This window comes from Schistocerca gregaria, chromosome 9 (genome assembly GCF_023897955.1).
Source record: "Schistocerca gregaria isolate iqSchGreg1 chromosome 9, iqSchGreg1.2, whole genome shotgun sequence".
In the NCBI taxonomy this organism is placed as follows: Eukaryota; Metazoa; Arthropoda; class Insecta; order Orthoptera; family Acrididae; genus Schistocerca; species Schistocerca gregaria.
The window spans coordinates 98,711,454-98,738,145 of NC_064928.1; the positions used below are offsets into that span (position 1 = coordinate 98,711,454).

Below are 26,692 nucleotides of genomic sequence, written 5' to 3' on the forward strand. Positions count from 1 at the left end.
AGCTCCTACTGCAGCCAATGAGAAAGGTCCAGGAGATCACGTGTGAGCGCCCACCGCGAACGAGGCGTGTGGATCGCCCTCTTTTATTGACAGGCCCCCGACGAGATCAGACGCATTGGCCGGTTGCCTCCGTGCACTTTTCGAGCGCCGGCTCAATCTGTTTGCGCCTTAGGGCCGCTAAACCTACATACTGTACCCCGGATAGGTCAATCAGTAAATGTTTTCTCAATAAACGGGAGGCAGTTTGCCGACTGGAGTTGAAAAATTAACACTTGTTTGTTTTTAGACCCCACTTCCACCTCAGCCACATCCTGACATGCACAACAGAGTAATCTTCAGTGACGAGTCCTGCTCGTAGCTGAGCCCCCGATAACCGACGAAGACATTTCTGGAGACACTGCAGACGACAATGGGGTGCCAACCTGACTTCATCCATCATATGTCCTGACAACCTGGAGGGGGAGTCTGTGATGCAATTTCTTTCTAATTTGTTTCTTCCTTTGGTCGTCAACCATGGCACCCTTACAGCACATCGGTACGCTGACGACATTCCACACCCCGCTTTGTTGCCCTTCATGGCCAGCCATCCTGTGCTGACATTTCAGCAAGATAATGCCCTCCCGCACACGGCAAGAGTTTCTACTGCTTGTCTTTCATGCTTGCCAAACCCTACCTTGGTCGGCAAGGTCGCCAGATCTCTCCCCAGTTGAGAATCTTTGGAGTGCTGTGGGCTGGGCCTTCCAACCATCTCGACATATCATCGATCTAAGAAGCCATTTGGCCAGAATTTGGTACGATGTCCCTCAGGACACCCGACAACTCTATCAATCAATGCCAAGCAGAATAACTGCTTGCATGAGAGCCAGACATGGAGCAGCACATTACTGATTTGCTGACTTTTTTAAACTCTTTTTCTCGAATAAATCATCCAGTATTTCTGAAATTATCATCATTTGTATATCTGTACATTTACATCACTTGTATCGATTTCCGTCCCATTCGGATAATTCCTCTTTCTTTTCCTCCTTGTTTAGAGTGTAAGTATGGAAAGAGCATCTTAAGAATTTCTTTCATCAGAGTGACCTCCAATAACATGGCTGATAGATCAGCAGCCACCAGCACGATTTGTTAGTGCAGGCAGCCCACATCAATGGGCAGGTATGCAACCAGGGGCAAACCTATTCTTCTCCTTTGATTGACAGGTCATTAACCTACCGTTCTCCTTTGATTGACAGGTCCTTAACCCATTGTACTGCTAAAAGAATCCTTCTTTTTAATTGACACATCCTTAACCTATTGTTTTCTGCCATCCCCCAACACTCTCCCACACATCCCTCAGGAAACCTCCCCCCCCCCCCCCTCCTTACTGCTGTAGGTACAATTTCAGGTCTGAGTTATTGGAATAGCACTTCTCACTCTTATCAATTTGATTGACTGCTTAATTAAATTGATCAATTAATTACCCTCTCCCCTCTGCTAAACCCCCTTCCCCTCCCGACCGCCCTCACGGAAATAGGCGCAAAAAAGATTCAGCTAATCGAACATTCGGAGAGAATTCGATTGCAGTGTATGGAATGTTGTTTAAACAATTTAGACAATGTGTACAATGTTGTTTAGTTATCTATAGCAGTTTATGGAACATAGTTTGTTTATTTAGTTAAGGAATTTGTGCAGAAATCGATTGCTATGTATTGAATATTGTTTAATCAATTTAGACAATTTGTGGAATTTAAACAATTTAGGGGATAAAAAACAATGTATGGAATATGGTTTATTTATCGATCACTACCCCGCCATCTCACTCCTACACCCGTGGCTCCACCCCTCACCACCTCCCCTCCTCTGCCTGGAAATTGGCGGCTCTGCGGTGTATAGGAAGAATCGAAGGGAAATTCAAGGGCATGTTGCTTTTTATTTAAAAAATCAGTTTGTGGGGCTTGTATTTCACTTGCTCATCATTCTCTGCTGTTTGGAAAGATGCAGGTCTTGTCAAAGTAATTACATCCATCACATTTCTTTCTTTATTCCGACTGTGCAAGGAATACCGTCATGAAACACACATCACACATAATTACACACAGTTACAAATCTTTCGATTGTGAGGCACACACTGCCCGCCATCGCCTGTCCAATGGACCACAGAGACATCTACCGCACGCAGGTTGCACTGGCAGCCCTCGCAAAATGACGACTCGGCCGTCAGCTGCTGAACCACCCTCAGGTGTCAGTTCGGCTACCACAAGGATGAGGCAGCGGCATCCCTTTCATACGTGGCACCTGACAAATAACTGGCGAAATACGTGCTCACCTAGGCACCACTTCCAGCGTGAGGACGCAGGGCTGCATGTCCGTCACTGTAGCAACTGTCCCAATGCTTCCCAGAATAACCCAGGGTGCATTGTTCCTAGGGATCCTAATGGGACATGCGACCTGCGTCTAGCCACGCATGCATGTTTACCTGCCAAAGCGTGGCTGAAGCATCGCTGCAAAACAATCACGTGATGACTCACCATCTAAAAGGTTCTCAATGTTATGCTGATGTCACATGACCATGTAACTAAGAGCCAAGTTGACCTCTCATAAATTGTAAAGTGTTGCACAAATAGTTAACGATAGCTTTTGTAAAAGCTTTTGTGATGTCTCAGCTTGTCGGAATGGAAATTTTGGTCCCAACAGGACCTGTTAACGAAAAAAGCCACAGAATAACGCCAAATACATTCCTTCTGGTGGTGCTAATGTAGCATTCCGTCCATCGTTTGTTATCCTTCATGAAAACAGTTAAGTCCTGCTTTCGACAAACATCTCTGAAACGCTAACGATCTCACCGCTTTGTAGAGGCTCCTCCATGGTGGCACAAAGGATGTCTTGCGAATGAATGGAGCATTATGATTGGCTGTTTCTGTTTTTACCCGCCAAATTACTGGTGCCACCGATGTGGAAGCACTGTCAGCCTTTTTTTTTCCTTTCTGGGGAGGAGACATTTAGCGACAAGACTATTTTGTACAGATCGCTATATTTCACTAATAATTAAACCTTGTAAATTGGCCTACAGAATGTCAAATATGGAAAAACACTTACTCAGTTACACTGCTGTGCCACTAAGGATGGAAGCTTAAATATTAGAGTGTGAAACCGATCTCCAGCCCGACAATATACCACCGCGTACCATGTCGATGTAGTAAACATACAATTCGTATCCAGTGCCACACAAAGTCACCCCTTTTGCATCATGCACATAGCTATCAACCGCCAGACACTCGTACATATACTGCGAAGACAGACACTATAAGCAAATGCACCCTAGGTATACTCCTCGCTGCACTAGATATTTCCTTCCTAAGAATGTGAGAATGCTCTGTGACTCCCATCCACATAGAGATATAAAGTAAATTATGCACAATGCTCGAGGTGCTAGAAATATGTAGAGTGCTGTGTGGTATACTTTGATGGTGTATATGTTCGAAAATAGTGAATGGACGTACTGCACATTCATCCCTCTACATTCCCAATGACACTCGCAAAGTAGAGAATGGGCGGTTTAGTAATTATATTGATATTGGGAAACATGCTGTTACATCACTGGTCAGTGTTGAAATTACTGTGAAATTGCTAAAATTATTTGCACTATCAACTGTGATGCTTGTTACTCCAGTACATCAACAGTGTCTTTTCCATCCCATCCGTCCACTGGTATGATGATTGTCACCACATAATGATTGACTGATATCGTTTGTTTCAGATGGAGGAAGAGTTTTGGTGGAGGGGCAACACATTCTGGGGTAGGCTATCACCGAAACAGTGACAGCGTTCATGACAGCAATATGAGGAATCAGTTGAAACAGAACACAGAGCCATCAGCTATTCCATCACTGTGAGAGATGAGTTTCAATGTAGAGGTCGTTAATCACCCTCAGACTGCAGTTTGGAAATGCTCTACAATGCCTCCAGACTGTTCCAGTTTCCTTATATTTAACTGTCTTTAGTTATCAGTGTGTGTGGTGTCTTATGGTCTGGAGCCCCGTTATGCATACAGCCACCTGTTTCTTGTTCTTCTTAATCGTCTGCTACTACAACACTTTCAAATCTGTTATTATACACGGATAAGAGGTGCTAACCTCCTCCACATGAGCGCATCTCGAGAAATCTTGTGCACTTGGATGGGAAGAACTCGGCAAGGACCATTCACACACGAGACACGGAATGTAGAGGTCTACCCGTGGTCAGCTGCAGATTAAATATGTAATGGTACTGCACGGTGGGCTGATCAAAGACAGTGCGAGGGGGCTTTCAGTCTCTAATTTTATCCTAAGGCTGTGAGGAAGCTCTGTGACTCCCATCCACACAGAGATAGCTCGTAAATTATGCACCATGCTCGAGGTGCTAGAAATGTGTAGAGCACTGTATGATCACTGGTCGGTGTTGAAATTACTCTAAATCGCTAAAACTGTTCGCACTCTCAACTGTGATGGTTGTTGGTTGAGTACATCGATGGTGTCTTTTCCATCCCATCCATCCACTGGTATGCTGTTGGTCACCACATAATGACTGACTGACATCGATTGTTTCAGTTGGAAAAAGCGTTTTGGTGGAGGGGCAACACCTTCTGGGGATGGCTAGCACCGAAAAAGTGGTTCCTTACATGACTGCAATATGAAGAGAGAGGCAAAACGGAATGCAGAACCATCAGCTATTCCGCCACTGTGACAGATGAGTTTAAATGCAGAGGTCGTTAATCACCTTAATCACCTTTGGAGACGATCCACAACGCTAGCAAACTGATCCAGTTTCCTTATCTTGTAATTTTCTTTTATTTAAAATCATCCAGTGTGTGTCGTGTGTTATGGTAGCAGCTGTAATAACATGATTTACACCGTGCAACATCCAGTTTTCTGTGGGAGGTAATGGATGAGAATGTGTCAAGGCCAGTTTACAACCCGACACAGACCCCAAAGTCGTGGTGGAAAACACAAGCCGTATGGAAGTGTACAAAGTGTGTTACAGTAGGAAAAAGAGCAATGTTTCGAAAATCGACAGAGGGTCACAGGGAGCGCCTCTTAAGACTTACAGTATAGTCTGTGGGATACGGTCATCCTCCTACAGCACAGGTGATGCAACTTTGAAGTGGGCTCTACAGTTGATCAATACCTGTGTATTTAATAGAACCGTCACATTTGCTCGATACAAGGACTTAGTTGAGGGAACATGGATTGTGGTGTGTGCATCTAGCAGGTGGAAGACAGGGGTGAGACACGTTTTCTGGTTCTCTAGACATGCAAAACATCTTAGTTGGCTTTGCAAATTATATGGGTGATTTAGAATCTGTTACATCAGCGACATCAGTGTTTGCGAGTGAATATCAGCTTCCTATTTTTTTCAGTTTTCATGAATAGATCTTCACAGAAGGAATAAGTTTATAGTTACTCAGTGGTTCACAGCAACCTCCACCTCACAACAGTTTCCAGTTTCTAGAGCAAAAATTTCCAGTCTGTATCTCCGGAATTGTGTTGCACGAGCGGTACTGCTATGCAACCGATATTCGTATGTGCTTGATATCTAGAAGTATCGCATAAATGGTATAATATTCTGGCAAAACCATGTTCAAATTACATGTGTTCTTGTAATCCCAGAGTCTTGGTGTAGGAAGCAAGCAAGCAGGCAAGCCGGGACCAGAAACGGTGTGGCCTTTGCGCTGAGGGGAACCGACCCAGCCTTTGTACAACAGGCTTCGCGATATACGTACGAGTGTCTGCCGAAAATTTCATGATATTCTGGCAGACCACGTGAAATTACGTATGTTCTTGTAACCCCATAGTCTGGAGATGGGTGTGAAAAGCAAGCAAGCAAGTTGGGGCCAGAAACAGTAACGCATTTGTGCTGTGGGGAACCCACCCCGACTTTGGACAACAGTTCTGAGAGAGACTTCTCTCCACTGAGAGCGCTCTGGTCAGGCATCTGGAGTAGATGACCACCCAACCAGGAGGGAAATACCTAGTGCAGCGAGGAGTATACCTACGGTGAATGTGCTTATGGTGTCTGTCTTCGCAGTATATGTACGAGTGTCTGGCAGTTGATAGCTATGTGCATGAAGCAAAAGGGGTGGCTTTGTATGGCACAGGATACGAATTGTATGTTTTCTACATCGACATGGTACACGGAGGTATATTGTCGGGCTGGAGATTGGTTTCACACTCTAATATTCAAGCTTCCATCCTCAGTGGCAGAGCAGTGTAACTGAATAAGTGACTTCCCATATTTGACATTCTGTAGGCCACTTTACATGGTTTAATTATTAGTGAAATATAGCGACCTGTACAAGATAGTTTTGTCGCTAAATGTCTCCTCGCCAGAAAGAAAAAGAAAAGGCAGACATTGCTTCCATATCAGTGGCACCAGTAATTTGGCGGGTAAAAACAGTAACAGCCAATCATAATGTTCCATTCATTCACAAGACATCCTTTGTGCTACGATGTAGGAGCCTCTACAAAGCGGTGAGATCGTTAGCGTTTCAGAGATGTTTGTCGAAAGCAGGACTTAACTGTTTTCATGAAGGGTAACAAACGATGGACGGAATGCTACATTAGCACCACCAGAAGGAATGTATTTGGCGTTATTCTGTGGCTTTTTTCGTTAACAGGTCCTGTTGGGACCAAAATTTCCATTCCGACAAGCTGAGACATCACAAAAGCTTTTACAAAAGCGATAGTTAACTATTTGTGCAACACTTTTCAATTTATGAGAGGTCAACTTGGCTCTTATTTACATGGTCATGTGACATCAGCATAACGTTGAGAACCTTTTAGATGGTGAGTCATCACAGCGATGCTTGAGCCACGCTTTGGCAAGTAAACACGCATGCGTGGCTAGACGCAGCTCGCATCTCCCAATAGGATCCCTAGGAACAATGCTCCCTGAGCATTGGGACATATTGCTGTAGTGCTGGACACGCAGCTCTGTATATGCGCGCTGGCAGCGGTGCCTAGGTGAACACGTATATCGTCAGTTATTTGTCAGGTGTCATGTATGAAAGGGATGCCGCTGCCTCATCCTTGTGGGACCCAAACTGACAGTTGCACGTGGTTCGGCAGCTGATGGCCGCGGCGTCGCTTCGCAGGGGCCTCCGGTGCATCCCGCTGACTCCTGGTAGCGTGTGCGGTAGACGTCTGTGTGGTCCAATGGACAGAGTATGGCGGGCAGTGCGTGCCTCACAAGCGAAAGATTTGTAACTGTGGGTAATGTTGTGTGATGTGCGTTGCATGTCGGTATTCCTTGCACAGTCGGAATAAGAAAAGAAATTGCGATCAATGTAATTACTTTTCACAAGACCTGCACCTTTCGAAACAGCAGAGAATGATGAGCAAGTGGAATCCAAGCCCCAGAAACTGATTTTTTTAAAATAAAAAGACAAGATGCCCTTGAATTTCCCTTTATGAGATCCTTTCTCTCCACCGCAGAGCTGCTAGTTTCCAGGTGGCGGATGGGAGGTGGAGAGGGCAGGGTGTTGGGGAAGCGGGTGAAAAAAATTTTAAATAAGTAAATAAAATATATCCCATACACTGCTTTTATCCGCTAAATTGTTAAAATATACAATATTCCACACATTGTCCAAATTTTTTAAACAGTATTGCATACACTACAATCGAATTCCCTCCAAATGACCGATCAACTGAGTCTTTTTTCCGTCCGTTTCCATGAGGGAGGGTGGGAGAGGAGGGGGTGACCAGAGGGGGAGAGCTTAATTAATTGATCGATTTAATTAAGTAGTGAATCAAATTGATAAGTGTGAGGGGGGCTATTCCAATAACTCAGACCTGAAAGTGTACCTGTAACAGCGAGAGGGAAGGTTTCCTGAGGTGGGGGTTGGGTGCCAGGGTTGGGTGGGAGGGGGAGGGGGCGGGGTAAGGGCCTGTCAGTCAAAATGAAGGTCCTTTTAGCAGAACAATAGGTTAAGGACCTGTCAAACAAAGGAGGACAATAGCTTAATGAACTGTCTATCAAAGGAGGAAAATAGGTTTGCTCCTGGGTGCATACCTGCCACTGATGTAGGCAACCTGTACTAACAAAATGTGTTGGTAATGGCTTTGGGCCAATACTACCACAGAGGTGGAATTCTGCATGTTCTTGAAAGAGTGAGTCTGCAAGCACATATCAATGTAAAACTGTCTCCACAAATGTTTTGCCGTGTGTAATGACTTGCAACAGCTGAATCTGATACGGTTTCGTTTGCAGGCTTTTTATCAGCAATCTCCAGCATAGCTGTGGATTTTCTAGGTCGTGACTGGAATTAGGTGTGGACTTTTGTGGACTTCCGAGGAACGATTCCTTGATGCTTTCAGCCTATCCTTCAGTCCACTGCTTTCGTCATAACGTAAACTTTCATTTCCTTGGACTTCTGTCGACAATCTTAAATAAATTGTCTGTTGGTTAGAGCCTGAATTTCTGACGCACTCCAGTAGTGCACTCGCTCTTGCAGAACTGAATCACCCAAAATACCCTCAACGCTGCTCCGTCGGCGATATTGCTGGGGATCACACTAATAAAAATATTCTCATGTTGCTGTTTCCGTACACAAACATTTTTTACAGTCAGTTGAATGTGTCTGGATCATTCTTAATAATCCTGTGTAATAATAACCCAGCTTAACAGTTAAAATTCATTGCCACTCCGAAGGAACATTGCGCAGTGGTACGATTTTGTTAATGTGGGATAACTTAGTTATTCAGCCAGCAGCAAGTATCCAACCAGAAACTCCTTGAGTGCGAGGCGGCAAAATGCCAATGAGGTTTATTGCATTCGACATTCCACATATTGTCTGCCATGCAACCACAATGTTGGCTGCTAATGGCAACAGAGGTAGGGTATTAGACTTATTTAGTGCTGACACAGCATGAGGCCATGGAGCGCAGTATAACTGCTTCGTCGAGGAACAGCTCAAAACAGTGCTACACTGCTGGTGGTGTTCATACAAAGCAGAGAAATGGCAACGATAACCAAATCAAACATTGCATTAAATCTTCAACAACAGCTGCAGAAGTTGACATTTCGTCAGAAAGGAACTTTGCAGTGTGAGAAAGAAGTGGCAGATGGGTCAATGCTAGATGCTAGATGGATCAATGGAATGTGTGGTGACGTATACGCTAGATTGTGCATGAGCAGTACAACGGTGACGAACGCGCTTAACAAGTGAAAGTGATACTCAAACAAGTGTGGAGCAATGTAGTTTCATCATCCTTGTCGAACAGGGAGCCACAAACCCCGTCTGCAGTGAAACGTAGTAAAGGAGCGGGTACTACACATAATTAAGTACATGGGAGATCATCCACAGCATAGTAAATAAAACAGTTATCAATAGATTTTGAGTAAGTCCGCAATAATATGACCGTGCAGTGGATAAGAAAAACAGATATTTAAGGGAGGACAAGATGCACTTGTTAGAAAAACTGGTGTTCGAACGTTACAAGGATGCTCTATACAGTTTACAAGATGTGCATGATAGTGTCCTGCTACATTACTCACAGCAAATTCCGCCCAACATAGATTATGGTGATTGCAAGGGAAGCAGTGGATGGTTATATAACTTTGTAAGACGCCGTGGTCTCCTGACCTTCATTGCTTACATATTCCGCCCTCACAATCATATTCCGCACATCAAGAAGCTTCATTCGAAGCCGAACTCGATAAGATAAAGTCAATGTTGTATGAATTCATGTAAACGATATGCAAATAACAAGTGCGCACTGGGGTTGAAATACTCGAGGCTGGCGTACACACATACATTCCAGACACGACGGTCACAGGAGCTTTTAGTTCGAGAGAGGCAGACCACACACCGGGAGGCCGGTCCCTTCAGAGGACGAGTCAACCTCGGCCTCCCGTGGAGCAGACAGCGTGTGCCCGAGTGAAAGGTGGAACGACCTCGTGATCGGTTTAAAAGCAAATTCCGCTACATTGTGTGGGAGCGTCCAACCTACGCATTCTTTACACATAGCTCGCAGTTTCAGAGATTTTCACAGGGAGACAGCAAACGCCAAACACCGATACTACAGATTTACGGATTAGTCGCCTTAAACGAAACGTCATTCTCACGTTTTAGAAGAGAAATACTGATTGGTAGACGATACTTCTGACGCCTTGAGCTGAAGGAGTAATGGAAGAACCGAAAGATATACCTGGCATGGAGAGGTGTCGTTCCTCTGTCGCTCTTGGAGCGAGGAACAAGTCTCTCCTCAGTACTTCACTGGGAGAGCACCTCTATCGAGGGCGAATCGAAGTGTGACTCTGTATTAAGTCCTTGCGATTACGCGTTGTTCACTGTGTTGGCCGACACACTTATTGTGCGGTGTGAATGAACAGAGTTATAGTTCAACGCCTGTGAGCGAATTTTTGAGTGGTATCACAGTGGACTGGCTATCTGACCGGTGTACCACGCCAATAGTAAGACTAGGGGAGAATAGGACTTCATCAAGGCGTAGGGAGAGTTTGATTGGCGAATGTCAATCCAGATAGAACGAGAGTTATCTTATTTGTCAGCAGCGAGCGGTGCAGACAGCAGTCATTGCAGCTTACAGTATTGTGCGCTACAGCTATTGCGAGCCCCATATTTCCTCCACAACAGTACACTTCACTGCATTTCACACGCTACAGCCTCGACTGTACCTAGCAACATTCTAACTGGTAATTATTCAAGTTGAGTAGGCGCGCCTCTCAGCCATTCTGCAAAGTCAACAGCAATCTTAAACTTTGTATAGAAATTTCACTAGCGAATGCTATCCTTGAGAGGTAACTTCACATTCCACAAAGAACCAGGATATAACTTGCTCAAATCATAACTAAAAGTGCCATTGTGATTTCTCAGAATTTCTGCAAAATAAATAATAATTTTCGTTAGTTTCATGTTTTTCTTACACTAACTAGCACTATTCCAGTACCCAAGTATCCCACTATTTACGTAAGAAATTTTGTGAATTTTTGTGTCATTTCCTTACAGCGGACGACTCCAGAAGACATTTATTTATTGCTGAAAGTTTTTCAGGCATTTCTCTTCAGAAAGTTAGGAGCGTCTGTCTGACTTCTGTAGCAGTGTGGGGGGTGGAAATTGCATCTTGCAGGAGCCACAGGGTAAAGGGTACATCTCAGATTAATCCGTTGCGCAGAATAACAGAACAGCAGATCAACCCCACGCTCACAGTGCTACGGAATTGAAAGTCGTAAGATAACGCAGTTTCAAACAAAGAGTCAACTTGACGATGCACATCAAACTGCAGAATCGGTCCGAAAATTTGTGGATGAGGTAAACAAACTTAACAGATCGTCCAGTAAGGAATTTGTTTTCAACTCCAACCAGCTGGGATTTGAAGAGGAAAAGCATATGAAAGGAACCATGGTAGTTAAAGATTCCAAGAGAGTTGTATCAAGATCAACTACCATCAATGCCTCAACTCATTCGTTTACAATTAAGCCTACTGTTGCCAGAATGAGATTTTTCACTCTGCAGCGGAGTGTACGCTGATATGAAACTTCCTGGCAGATTAAAACAGTGTGCCGGACCGAGACCCGAACTCGGGACCTTTGCCTTTCGCGAGCAAGTGCTCTACCATCTGAGCTACCCAAGCACAACTCAAGCCCCGTCCTCACAGCTTTACGTCTGCCGGTACCTCGTAGAGCACTTGCCCGCGAAAGGGATAGGTCCCGACTTCGAGTCTCGGTCCGGCACGCCTACTGTTAATCTGGATCGTAAATTGGCTGGAAAGTTATTTGTTGTGCTGCGACAAGTTGGAGGTGCTCTGCCCTCCTACAGTTCTTTCTCACGTGCGTAAACTTGCGAGAATAGCAGGGAATATTTACGCCATAGCAAGTAACAGTAGAAAAATGCGCGTAAGAAAACTACAACACTGCTTTTGGCCAATAGCTAATCAAAATAATTTGCTTTTACTTTATACCTGGTCTGCGTATAAAAAATCATACATCTTTATAACAAACTATCGCTCCTGAAAAGTGCGTGACATTGCCTTTTATACCGCCTGGAACCACTAGAAAAATTTAGTATCTGGTTGTTTGTTTTTTCCGTGTCTATAAAACGTACTTTCGCATTATGTGCAGTTACGCTTTAAAGGATAACCAGTTTCACGATAAGCTCCACGACAGACTGTTTCGCACTCAGTTGCATGCCATCACATTCAATCAGTTCTTATCACCCCGTTGCACCAATACGATTCTGTATGTGTTCTTTAAGAGTGGATACCTAGCTGAACAACCTGCGTTGTTCGTACCTCCCAAGAGGTTGGCCTTCGGTCATGATGGTGGAACCTCCATGATCACTGTGGCGCGATATTTTTCATTCGGTGTTCATGGTAAAACATTTCCTGAATGGTGACGATGTCCATTTTGCGAAGTGTGATACGTACATCCCATAGAAGTTTGCTCTCTGCACCTCCCCGGGCTGCTACGGTCACAGACTCGAATCCTGCCTCGGGCGTTGTCTGTAGGTTAGTTAGGTTTAAGTAGTTCTAAGTTTAGGGGACTGATGACCTCAGCTGTTGGGTTCCATAGTGCCTAGAGCCATTTGAACCATTTGCACCTCCCTGACACTCATTTTCTGTAGCCCTCCTGATGCACATGGTGAATTATTAGCAGCTAAAATTTTCCCTATGACAGTTGTTAACACAGCACTTACAAATGAGCCTTCATCTACATCTACGTGATTACTCTGATATTCACAATAAGGTGCTTGGCAGAGGGTAAGCTCTCTCTCTACAGTTCCACTCTCGAACGGCACGCGGGAAAAACGAGCACTTCAAATTTTCTGTGTGAGCCCTGATTCCTCTTATTTTATCGTAATGATCATTTCTCCCTATGTAGGTGGGTCGTAACAGAATGTTTTCGCAATCGGAGGAGAAAACTGGTGATTGAAATTTCGTGAGAAGATCCCGTCGCAGCGAAAAACGCCTTTGTTTTTTTTTTAATGATTGCCACTCCGTATCATGTGTGTGACACTATCTCCCCTGTTTCTCGATAATACAAAACGAGTTACCCTTCTTTGAACTTTTTTGATGTCATCCGTCAGTTCCACGTGATGCGGATCCCAGACCACACAGCAATACTCCAGAATAGGGCGGACAAGCGTGATGTAAGCACTCTCTTTAGTAGAACTGTTGCACCTTCTAAGTGTTCTGCCTATGAATCACAGTCTTTGGTTTGCTCCACCCGAAACATTATCTGTCTGATCGTTCCAATTGAGGTTATTTCTAATTGTAATCCTTAAGTATTTAGTTGAATTTACAGCCTTCAGATTTGTGTGACTAATCGCGTAATCAAAATTTAGCTGATTTCTTTTAGTACTCATGTGAATAACTTTGCACTTTTCTTCATTCAGGGTCAATTGCCACTTTTCGTACCATACAGATATCTTATCTAAATCATTTTGAAAGTCGTTTTGATCATCTGATGACTTTACAAAGCGGTAAATGACAGCATCATCTGCAAACAATCAGAGACGGCTACTCAGATTGTCTCCTATTTCGTTAAAATAGAAGGTCTATCACACTTCCTTGGAGAACACCGGATATTACTTCTGTTGTACTCGTTGACTTTCCGTCTATTACTACGAACAGAAAATCACGAAACCAATCGCACAACTGAGGCGATACTCTGTAGGCACGCAGTTTGGTTAGAAGACGCTTGTGAGGAACGGTGTCGAAAGCTTTCTGGAAATCTAAAAATATGGAATTAATTTGACATCCCTTGTCGATAGCACTTATTACTTCATGAGTATAAAGAACGATATTTTCTGAATCCGTGCTATGTGTCAATAAATTGTTTTCTTCGAAGAACTTGATAATGCTCGAATACAGAATATGTTCCAAAACCCTACTGCAAATCGACGTTAGTGATTGCTAAACATTAACACACGGCATCCCACTCAATCTAAGCTATATTTAGAATGAAGGGTAACATAAAGTAATATATGTTCCGCTACGCTGCGGCCGGCCGCGGTGGTCTCGCGGTTCTAGGCGCGCAGTCCGGAACCGTGCGACTGCTACGGTCGCAGGTTCGAATACTGCTTCAGGCATGGATGTGTGTGATGTCCTTAGGTTAGTTAGGTTTAGGTAGTTCTAAGTTCTAGGGGACTGATGACCACAGCAGTTGAGTCCCATAGTGCTTACAGAGAGCTGCGCTGCGCGTAAGAAAATTTTACCATTTACTAAAAGTTGATACAATTGAAATTCCACCCACTTCTCCTTCTGAAACTAGGAAGATAATAAACTCTCTCAAGAATAAAAGCTCACATGGAATTGATGGCATTTCCAGCAGGATAATAAAAGCGTGTTCCCAAGAAATAAGTGGGATTATTTGCACATATGTAATAGCTCTCTGAGGCAGGGTATTTTCCCAGATAGACTGAAGTATGCCATTGTTAAACCATTGCATAAAAAAGGGGATACGTCTGACGTCAACAACTACTGCCCAATCTCTCTTCTGACTGCCGTATCCAAAATTCTTGAAAAAGTAATGTATTGTAGAGTAGCTTCACACCTTTGTAAAAATAAAGTTTAAACAAAATGTCAGTTTGGTTTCCAGAAGGGTTTTACAACGGAAAATGCTCTGAGTAACCGGAAGTCACCCGTTAGGATTTTTTTTTGATCTATCAAAGGCTTTTGATTGTGTAAATCATGGAATACTTGTAGAGACGCTCAAGTACTGTGGTATGAATGGGACAGTGCTCCAATGGTTTAAGTCAGAAAGTTGAAATAAACAGTTCACATAATATGCAAAAAAAGTGGTGATTTCTCAAACTGAGGAACAATCAAGAATAGGGTGACGCAAGGTTCGGTCTTGAGTCCTCTGCTGTTCCTAATATATATTAATGACTTGCCATTCTATATTCACGAAGATGAAAAGCTGGTACTTTTTGCCGATAAAACAAGTACAGCTATCACACCAAAACAGACAAGAATTAACTGGTGAAATTGTAAACGATGTTTTTCAGAAAATCATTAAGTGGTTCTGTGCAAATGGGCTCTCATTAAACTTTGACAAAACATATTACATACAGTTCCAAACAGTAAATGGAATGACATCATTGATAAATATAGACTTCGATTAGAAATCGGTAGCTAAGGTACAATGTTCAAAATTTCTAGGTGTGTGCACTGATGAGGGGTTGAACTGGAAAAAACACACTGAAGATCTGCTGAAACGTTTGAGTTCAGCTACTTGTGCTATTAGGGGTCATTGCTAATTTTGGCGATATACAGCTCAGTAAATTAGCTTACCGCGCCTATTTTCATTCTCTGCTTTCGTATGGCATCATATTCTAGGGTAACTCATCATTGAGTAAAAGAGTGCTCATTGCACAAAAGCGTGTAATCAGAATAATTACTGGAGCTCATCCAAATCATCCTGCAGACACTTATTTAAAGAGCTAGAAATCTTCACTGTAGCCTCATAATATATATATATATATATATATATATATATATATATATATATATATATATATATATATATATATATATTAACTTATGAAATTTGTTATTAACAATCCGAACGAATTCAAAAGTAATAGCAGTGTACATGGCTACAACAATAGGAGAAAGGATGATCTTCACTACTCAGGGTTAAATCTAACTTTGACTCAGAAGGGGGTGAATTATGCTGCCCCAAAAGTCTTTGGTCACTTACCTAATAGCATCAAAAGTCTGACAGATAGCCATACAGCAATTAAAAGGAAATTAAAAGAATTTCTTAATGGCAACTCCTTCTACTCATTAGATGAATTTTTGGATATAGTAAGTAGGTAATTTCCTACCCCACAAAAAAATTAAAAATATTGAGTATCAAGTAATATTTTGTGTAATGTAATGTCTTGTATAGACACCTTTCATTAACCTGACACGTTCCACATCATTACGAAGTGTCGTATTCATGATCTATGGAACAAGTACCAATGTAATCTAATCTAATACAAGTAGGAAGAGCCAAATTACTAGCACCTCCTGACGCAAGTTTTGTTTATTTTACTTATCCATGAAGTGGCTCTGATCTGCCGTATTTACATCGTGCTATGAAGCAACGGCAGACCCATCCATTACTCAGTGCTATTTAGGGACGGACAGCACAATACGGTGGAGCAGTACCGGTACAGTTTCACAGAACTCACTGGCATGCACCTTGTGTATGGGGAAGTATTTTGCAACGCTCTCGCTGGTGAAAAGCTGCACTGGAAAGGATCTCCTAACAGGCACCATCAGTCACGACGAATGTTTATTTCTCCCGATCGACGAATGCGGGAGACTGGATCAGTGGAAAGAAGAAACGAGGAATCTTGCAACATGAGAACTACTCACGCATCCGATTTTGAGGAGGACGTGCTGGAAGGCGATGCAGCGGACCCCACTACAAGTACTTGTCATATTACACGTGGAATGAGAGCTGCACATACTGGCGTGTGGCGAGTGCACCGCGAAGAACAATTACACTTGTATCATCCACAAGAAGTCCGTGCAGTGCTTATGACTGACTTTACATCAAAGGTCGCATTGTGTCGGTGGTTACCGCCAGAATGGATTGATCGACCGCATTTCCTCAAAATCGTGCCGTTTACTGACGAAACCTCATCTCGTGATTGTACGAGGGTTGCAACTTAAATAGTGGCAACTATTTATTCACAAGCGATGCAAAAGAGTTACGTGTTTGCACGTGTTACTGTCCTTCAAAGTAGTCACCAACGTTGTGTAGAACCCGTTGCCTGCGATGTGGAAGGCGTAGTATACCGGTGCAGAGCCTGTTCTGTTGGTGGTGTGAATGGAGCGGTCTACTGCCTGACGAATCTTTCGAACAGTTCTGAAGCGAATGCCACGAAGTGGTTCCTTCAACTTCGGAATCAAATCAAAGCGACAAGGACTTAAGTCCTGGGAGTATGGTGGATGGTGCAGAACTAGCCACTCCCATCGGCCACAGCTTGCGGAGTATGCGCCCGCACATTGTCGTGCAAAATGTTGGGTGGGTTACGCAGAAAGTGTCGCCGCTCCTTTCGCAAAGCTGGTCGCAGGTGTTGCTCCAAAAACGAACAGTAATACTGTGCATTGACGGTCTGCCGTAGAGGAACGTAATGCGTTAGGATAAAACTATCACAGTTGTACACGAGAATCACCACAGCTTTCACCATACTGGGCCCTGACGCTCTTTCGACCTTTCGTGGCGACCCATAGTACGCCATTGAATTCTGAAGTGTTCTGAATTGTTTTGACCAGCAAAAGTTAAAGTCAATATAAAAGTCAAGATTTATCAGTGTTTTATCTTTATCAAAATTGACATTTTGTGTGTGGCACGAAAGTGATATTTCTAGGGTAACCTATGCCCGATTTTAATCAGATTAACCCTTTCAGACTTGATTTTATATTCACTTATAAAAAAAGACTAACATGATTATTACATTCAGTTGAGTCTCCTGACAACATTTTTCAAAGAAAAAATTTCACATGATCTCTAATCTTCTAGATATTTAATGTACACAATTGTGTTCATCAGGTCTTGAGCTTCATGTCAGGAGGTTAACAGTATGGGTCAAGTATGTGAGTCTTTATTTTACTTTAAAATAGAAGAAACAATAAAAAAATTCCAAATTACTTTTCTTATTTAAACAACAATGGCCAACACAATCATTTTAAGGTTTAGTATGAAACTGCAAAAAACAATTTCTGTCCTATTGGAGACATAACTGTATTTTACATTTTCTGCACTGAATTCTAGAATGCCCTGTACATTTTGGAAATTTGCAGTGACTTGGAGTTCCTTCATGATAAAAGGCAAATGGTCAATGGAATCAAACTGTATCTCTGTAGCTGGCCATAATTATCCTCTTTTCCTTGGTATGATTCTCATGTCTGAAGCCAGTCCTTCATCAGACAGACGCCCCCTCTTCTTTTCAGTGACTTTCTTCTGGCACAGTATCAATCCATCTGCTACCCTGATATGAAAGGTAAGTAGATCCATTTGCTTCTTCTCTGGGATAGACAGGTTGTCTGCATCTCATCTGTATGCCAACCAACTTTGCATGATGGCAAAGTCAACAGCACGAAAAATCATAAGGAAATACAGTTTTCGAGATCTCATGAAAACTCTGTAGTAGCTTATCAATTAATCAAATAGATCCACAGGACCCATTGCATAATTATGTCTTCTCACTATTTCAGGTCTTTCTACTTTCACATAATTGTGGTGCTTTTTGCCCCAATCCTCAACTTCATCTACTGAGCCTTTACAAACAAAGTTTGATAACAATACAACTGGCCTATTGGCTAACCATTTACACATGGTAATGTCATCAGAACTAGTGATTTCTTCACAATAACCTCTGGTTTATTTCATTATTGTTTTATCATCTGAAAAAGGCAAGTTCTTTCCAAATCTGTTTTGACAGACAGTGCCTACTGCATTGATGCCTTGAGATTTCAGAACTTCCACACAACATGAAGACTTTAATTCCCCATGGACTTGGTTTCCCCTTGACATACTGCTTTTCAGAAAACTTCCCAGTGAAAGTAATTCCTTCATCCACACAAACATTCTCTTCTATAGGAAGTTCACCGCAGTGTTTTCGAATGGCTGCGTAAATTGGCTTGTCTTTGTAAAATTTATCTTTATTTACAGGTGGCTTCTCCGGGCTGTTCACCAAGTGAAAATTTGTTCCTAATTCAAAAAATCTGTCTCGTGACATGTTTTCCCAACACACATTTGCCTTCAGGCTTATATCCCAATACATTCGTAATCTGGGAAATTTCAAAGCGCCAGTCAATATATGCAAACCAAGTAGCACCTCTAGTTCTTGAGAAGTTGTCTGCTTGAATGAGGATTTGCCTTGTTGTAATGCATAAATATTAGTGTGTGCTGCTAAACTATTGCACAAACCATCTGGTATACATCTTTTGAAATATTGTATTGGAGAACACAAGACAGATTCTTCAAACTTTGAAGCTTTGTATGTTTCTGCCATGGTACTTAGAGACTTATGTTTCCATTTTATGGATTCTTAAGGTGTCACCAATATGATGTCAAACAGGCTATTAAATTCTGGGTTGTCTTCATTGTATAAAAAAAATTCATTTCAGCATCCACCACCTCTCAATCATATTCATCTTCAGGTATGGTTTCTCTACACACATCATTCATGCCCAATTTATCTGCTCCAACACGTTTCACTTTTTGTGGAGCTTGCCTTTCAATAAGTGGTACACTGTCATCCTCATTTCCACTCAGACTAATGTCAGAAATGTCACTATTTTCAATTATGTCCATAATCAAGTCCCAATCTATATCCACAGAAAGATATTCCTTACCCATATTTGTAAGTCAAAAGCCAGCAACATAAAATAAAATCATATGTACAGGTCAAGTTATTCTCCTCCTTGCTGCTGGTACTGAAATTACTGAAAAAATAACACAGATAACTACCATAGCCATGCAAATACAGCTGAGGCACATTTTAGGTTACATTCCCTAATTATCACCATTAAGGACCTGTTGTACACAAATGTGTACATTAAACTTTCTTGATACATAACACAAATATGAACTGAATGAAATTGCTGAAAATTCCACTGAAAGGATGTCTAATGTTTCCAAAAGAAGGAAACCACACAAAATATGCATTAACAAAACCCAGAATGTGACTATTATAGCAATAAAGTCAATGAGTAATTGCTTCCCACCGAGAGATAACACCAGAGAGTATATTTTACTAAGTGCTCACAAGAGGGCAGCAGCTGCTGGAGCATAGCTAAAAGAAACATACACGAATGTGCACTGTGAGGTTGGATGCACCTGACATTTAATGTCAGCGAAATATTAGTGAACAAATCTTATGTACACAATTGTGACCACCAGGTCCGAAAGTGTTAATAGACAGTATAAAGTTTTGTTGTATGCATTGTAGTGTAGTGTTATGTATTAATGGTTTTTCCGTATCAGTACAGAACGTGGGACCATCAGTTCAATAGATTTTCTGGCTCTAAAATTCTACTATATTATGCAGTGTTACTACTTGTTGTTTTGCATGAATATATACCAACTTGTACAGGGAAGACACTCAGTTAATGCCCAATTACGCTGGCGACCGTATTATTAACAAATTGGTAGTATTTTCAGAGTTGCTTTTGGTCCACCCTGACGTGTAATTGCATATCGAACTTACTTGACGTATCATTGTTATTACAGAGTGGATGTAAGTCTGATTTGCCACCATTCAGGTACACGCGGTCGATATCTAGACGAAAATCCTTTCTCATAAAGTGAACCCCGCTCACTTACCTCAGCAAAGGCTTTAACGAGTACTGTGTCATGCGGAGGTTACAAAGTCATTGTTTGTTTTTCTTTCTCCTTTCATGGCGCAGCGAACGAGACGTCGCAGTGATGAAACACTAGACTCTTGTCACGTCTCCGCCGAGATCTTGATGTATTTGTAACAGTTCTAACTGTTACGTAGTGGTCCCATCCGTCACAGCTAGGGAAAACATACAGAGTTTCACTGAAGTCAAGACTGTTATACAGTTAGATGGAAACACTAAATCAACATTGCGCCTATTGGCACATGCGATGTAATAAATCACGGCTGCATTAGAATCTGCTTGGAATCGTGTTTTACTGACATCTGATTAAGTAACTTGATATTCCCACATCTACTAATTGTATCTCGTACCCTATCCTACCATTCTACATACTACTTCGTGTCACGAATGCTATATAAATCCATGATTTACCTCTATGTTGGTTCACGTTTAAATTTAACATTCTTAAATCTTCCCTCATACCTTTCGCTTATCTGTTGACTGCTAAATAATATATTGACTTAGTGTGTTTTCAACCACTCTCCTCCCAACAAAATCTGTACTGCGGAGGCTTCATACCCTTTATGGAAAATTTCACTCTAGGCACTTCTTTCACCTTTTGGTTATGTTTCCCCAATAGTCTTTGAAACTATTCCTGTCATTTGCTCAGATCCACCAAGTTTTGTCTGTCAGACATATAGTTTAGCTATAACGGAACTTTCGCTACTAGAGAGGGCCCCCGTGAAGAACGAGTGACCGTAGCACAAAGACACTGTGGAAACATTTGTAAGGACATGGGGAAGGGAAATGAAAAATAAATCTTTGAAAGAAACAGATTTTAATTTCCTTGTGAGAGAGTAACGTTTGTTACACGCCCCATTTTTACGTTCCAGGTTACAAACTTAGCTCGATGTGACGACCATCTGCATCCACAAAACCTGGAACTGCACTAGAGATCGCTCTGCTGTTGCCAGAAACATGTCAGGTGGAATTTTGGCTACCTGCCACGCCATGTCCATCTTCAACCTTCCTGAATGAGATTCTCACTCTGCAGCGGAGTGTGCGCTGATACGAAACTCTCTGGCAGCTGTGAGGACTGGGCGTGAGTCGTGCTTGAGTAGCTCAGATGGTAGAGCACTTGTCCGCGAAAGGCAAAGGTCCCGAGTTCGAGTCTCGGTCCGGCACACAGTTTTAATCTTCCAGGAAGTTTCATATCAGCGAACACACCGCTGCAGAGTGAAAATCTCATTCTGGAAACATCCCCCAGGCTGTGGCTAAGCCATGTCTCCGCAATATCCTTTCTTTCAGGAGTGCTAGTTCTGCAAGGTTCGCGGGAGAGCTTCTGTGAAGTTTGAAAGATAGGAGACGAGGTACTGGCAGCAGTAAAGCTGTGAGGACGGGGCGTGAGTCTTGCTTGGGTAACCCAGATAGCCCAGTTAGCCCAGTTAGCCCAGATAGCTCAGATGGTAGAGCACTTGCCCGCGAAAGGCAAAGGTCGCGAGTTCGAGTCTTGGTCCGGCACACAGTTTTAATCTGCCAAGAAGTTACAACCTTCCTACTACGCCTAGCATTGTCAGCCATGGGCAACAGAAACGTCTTCAGTAATTTGAGGCGCGCCTGACCGCCGGACTCTCCCAGGAGCTGTTGCCAAATCGCTGGTTAATTCGATGTTCCGAGTCATGTTCTTCAAACGCGTTGCGGAAAGAGAATCTCTGTGTTCCTTTAATGCGTCTATATTCGTGAAAAGCAGCTGCACTACTGCTGTTTTGATAAAACAGGTTTATGAACAAAGCCATGCTCAAGATTCCCATATCCTTGTTGACCGACTGCAAAAAAAAGAAAATGTTCTGAGTACTATGGGACTTCAGGTCATCAGTCCCCTAGACTTAGAACTACTTAAACCTAACTAACCTAAGGACATCACACACATCCATGCCCGAGGCAGGATTCGAACCTGCGACCGTAGCTGCAGCGCGATTCCAGACTGAAGCGCCTAGAACCGCTCAGCCACAATGGCCGTCTTAATAAAAGTGTTGTTTTATTTTTGATGTTTCGCATTTTGTACAAAATTTCAATTTATTTTGGACGAATATTCATGCCAATAGGAATTAAAAAGAAAACTATATTTAAAAAAATGTTTCACTATTTTGAAGTAAAATTTTCATTTGTCAATAAATAAGGAATTTTAAAATGTAAAAAAAAAAATTCTAGTGAGAGTCGATCTAGCAACTTGACGATTACAATCTTATTGCTCTGCACATTCACTTCTTGGCGAACGTTGTTAAGTCAAAAGTGTAATGTATCATTATGTATAGATTTGTATTAGGTTTTATATTAGACATTTTCACTGTAGCTGTAATGATGGAGGAGATTATTGTGAGATAATAAGTCCACACAGTACATTATTCTTAGTTTATGTTTATGTAATATGTAAACTTAAAAAAAGTCTCAGTTGCAAATGATCACTACATGACATCGAAACCAGTTATCAAGTGTGACTATCTCTAGATCTAAGAATAAACTAATATAAAGCATTAGTAAAGACTGGTACAATAAATATTTTACAAAAAAACTGAACAGATGTGTGTCTCTCGTGACGATGCATTGTCTGTTGTCATAACGTTGTATAAGAGTTCTGAATTTTGTAATAAATTGAGTTTTATGTTTTGCAGTTAACCCGAATTCACAAATAGAATCAAGTGTTCCGTCTACTACACTGTTAACGCGCAATAAGTGAAATTTCGTTACTTGCTACTCTTCCTGATTTAGCAGTCTTAATGCCCAGTAGTGATGTTTAAAACGCATAAAGCTTTATAAATTCTACTGTTGTTGTGAAATGTATCAACATTGCAGAAAAGTGATTAAAAAAATAATTGCGATCGTGGATTATACACTGCGTAAGAGTGGTGGTAGCTTCCTGTGTAACACGAAAACTGCTGTAATGCTTTCTTAAGTTTATAGGTCAGCGTGAAGAGTGAGGTGGGGCTACCTCTGATTACTTCCCGCTTTTAATGAATTTCGTTTAAACTGTTCAGATTGAGGCGGAATAATTAACGGGGGCATATTTATGCTGTGGCGTAATTTCTGTGTAAAGCGAAGTGAGCGCTTAGAGAACCAGATACCAAAGTCGCGATTTGGAGACGTTTCCCGTTCCTTGAATCACTTGGCTACCGATATGGCACGAGGACAGATTGACAACGGTTTCGGAAACAACTGGATTCTCGTTTCGACATCATCGCTACCAGCTTTGTTGTCTTTTCTTCATGTAGTGAAGGCTGGTTCGATGCAGTGTAAACCTATCCTTCTCTGCATAGCTACTGCAACCCAAGTGTATTTGAAACTGCTTACTGTACCATCGAAATCTAAAGGGGGGGGGGGATGTTACATTGTTACTAAACGATCGTAAATTTTACTAATCCATATTTCGTGCAAAGGAAATTAAGACTTATGATTTACGCACCATTTACTTACAATTACGAGGTCTCCAGTGGTATATGGGATACAGAAAAGTAAAAAAGGCCCCACTTTACACCGTGTACTGACAATACGAGATTGGCGGGAACCACGAATTGGTTCCATCTGCAGTCGTAAATTTTACGAGGGTATAGGATCGAGAGTTAAGCATGGTCCCCCTCTACAATCTTTAGCCCTTCCCCGCCACACACACACACACACACACACACACACACACACACACACTTTTCAGCCGGCCGGTGGGGCCGTGCGGTTCTAGGCGCTTCAGTCTGGAACCACGTGACCGCTACGGTCGCACGTTCGAATCCTTCCTCGGGCATTGATGTGTGTGATGTCCTTAGGTTAGTTAGGTTTAAGTAGTTCTAAGTTGTAGGGGACTGATGACGACAGATGATTCGATTCAGTAACTCATTATTACTTCTGCCATTTACACATCTACTCTCCAGCATTCTTCTGTAGCACCACATCTCAGAAAGCTTCTGTTCTCGTCTTTTGAACTGTGTATTGTCGACGTTTCGCGTCCCTACAGGGCCACAGTCTAGACGGATACCTTGTAAAAACACTTTCTATTTACTTGTGTTCGATGTTAGCAAATTTCTCTGTTCAGAAACGCTACTCTTGCCATTGACAGTCTACATGTTATATTCTCTGTATTTTGTATATTTTATTGTTGTTATTAACGTCGTAGACACCTGTGACAGGTTAAAAACATGGATGATAAATAGTTCAGGGAATGGGGGAACAGTAACAAACAGTGAACACCCCCTTCCTCAGAACCGAATCATGGTTTCGCACCTGCTGCACAGCAAGTACAAGGTGTTGGCTGGCGAAGGTTGCATGGATTGAATCTGATTTTCGACTGAGGTCCTGCGGAAGTGTAGATGTGGGCGTCGTTTGTTTCTGTTACAGCTGGGCCGTGTCGACGGTGATGACGCGGCAGAACTTTGTTCCTTCCGCAGACGGCGGTGCCATGCTGAATGCGCTCATCCCCGTCTGGGACATGGCCAACCACGACAACGGAGCGGTGAGTACTTACGGCATTCTCCTATCGTTAACGGGGCAAACCATTTTGCCGCATGTCACACGTCGCGGGAGGGAAGGGATCGTCTACAGACAGATAATGTTTCAGGTATCACATCATCGTGATTACCCATATGAGGTCCTTTGCTGGAAAAATGCCTCTTCCTTGCGTTTCCACCTTTCACGTTATTCAGCGATAAGCACCCACATTGCTCCTGCTAATTGTAATCTCGTCTGCTCATTTTCCTTTACGATGTGGTCTTTGACCTACCATATATTGAGAACGTGGCCAAAAACGAGCCAACCCCACTCCCTTCCAGATCGCTGCCCTGGCCGTTGCCTAAAGCATCAGATTTTGCCCCTCAAAAACAAAAGTGGTCCCATGCAATGAGTGTAGGCAGCAAATGCATCGGCGCTCGTGACAATATGATACTGGAGGCAGTTTGGCATTACCTTCCTCAGGCCTGTTACGAAGGGTCTGGTGTGTGTGTGTGTGTGTGTGTGTGTGTGTGTGTGTGTGTGTGTGTGTGTGTATCGTGTGGATGACTGTAATGATTGTTTGTACACTGTAGTGTCGGATTGTGTTGTTATGGATGATGGGAAGGGAGAGAGTGAAACCCAATACCGGCACACAGCTTACCACCAAGGGGACCACCAAGTTTGATGTCCCCATTCGACGGACGCGTCGCAGTGAACAGTGTCATGTGCCCTCACTTCATGAGATATTGTGGAGATGTGGGTCAGCAGTTGCAGGAAGTGTTGGAGAGTGAGTACCAGGTCACCAGCATTGTGATCTCCCTGCGGGTCAGTGGTTAAGAAAAGGCCCGAGGTATTCCTGCCTGACGTAAGAGGCGACTAAAAGGAGTCTCACACGTTTCGGCCTTCATGTGATGGACCCCTGTAGGGTTTGACGTCTATTTTTAAAAATTTTCCCGAAGACCGAACCAATTGGGGACAGGCGCTTTACATAGTGCATAGTGTCCATCATGTGCTGAGACCTCTTGCATCCTTCATTGACACGGATCTGCACTTCCGCTCATTCTCCAGCTATTGGGCGAGGTCACCCTCCTGGATGCGTTTTCCTCCATCGTCTGTGCAGTATTGCTTTCTGCGTTGTCGACGATGATGGACTTCTTAGATCGTTTGCGCCTGATATCCAGCACAGTAGCTAGTGGTGGGGCCGCTATGTACCATGTTGGTTGTAGCCTCCTGACCACACAGAGATTGCTCTACTGATGCCTGCACAGTCAACTCCCCACGTATGCCAAGGAGCAGATGCCTGTCACCCTGGGGCATCGGGACTCCCGGCAATAGCCATCCTTCCAGGTGGCCTTTGCTGCGGCTTCGTGGCGCCGTGGGGCAGGCCCCTGGTTGGAGTGTGTGGCATCATGGCAGATGACACTCCACGAAGTGTAGTGCGTCATCTCATGCTGGTGTTCAAACACCAGCAGTCTCTAAGCGGTCAAGATCTAACTTAAGTGCTAAGAAATACGACCTCAAGTTCCCCCCCCCCCCCCCCCCCCCCCAGCCACACCATGGGAGGAGCGCCAGGCTAAGGATGGCAATGAAGCTTATTCACCCCAATAACTCGTATGTACGAGAGTTGACCGGGAATCTTCAATGAAACATCATTTTTTTTGTAGAGCATTTAGAAGACAAGCTTGGGGAGATGGAGGGCTTGTTCAAAATGCGACCAGGTTCGGTCTTGATCGAAACTACATCCTTTACCCATTCACGGGCACCACTCGCCTGTGATAAGCTGGGGAATGTTTCTCTTTCCATCACGCCCCATAAGAGCTGAAATATGATCCAGGGTATCATCTTTCACAGGGACCTTATTTTGCAGTCTGATTATGAGCTGCGCGCCAATTTAGAGA

At 43.0% G+C, this 26,692-nt stretch overlaps 1 protein-coding gene across 5 annotated transcripts in view; it reads left to right on the forward strand.

The window, feature by feature from the left end:
• Positions 1-26,692, forward strand: part of LOC126292242 (actin-histidine N-methyltransferase) — a 518,712-nt gene that overhangs the window by 424,772 nt on the left and 67,248 nt on the right. Inside the window, exon 7 of one of the 5 annotated variants that reach the window (XM_049986134.1) lies at positions 24,705-24,819. The exons of the other annotated variants lie outside the window; for them this stretch is intronic. Within the exon in view, the coding sequence (XP_049842091.1) occupies positions 24,705-24,819 (115 nt within the window). The remainder of the gene's footprint in view (positions 1-24,704; positions 24,820-26,692) is intronic. 5 annotated transcript variants of the gene reach the window in all.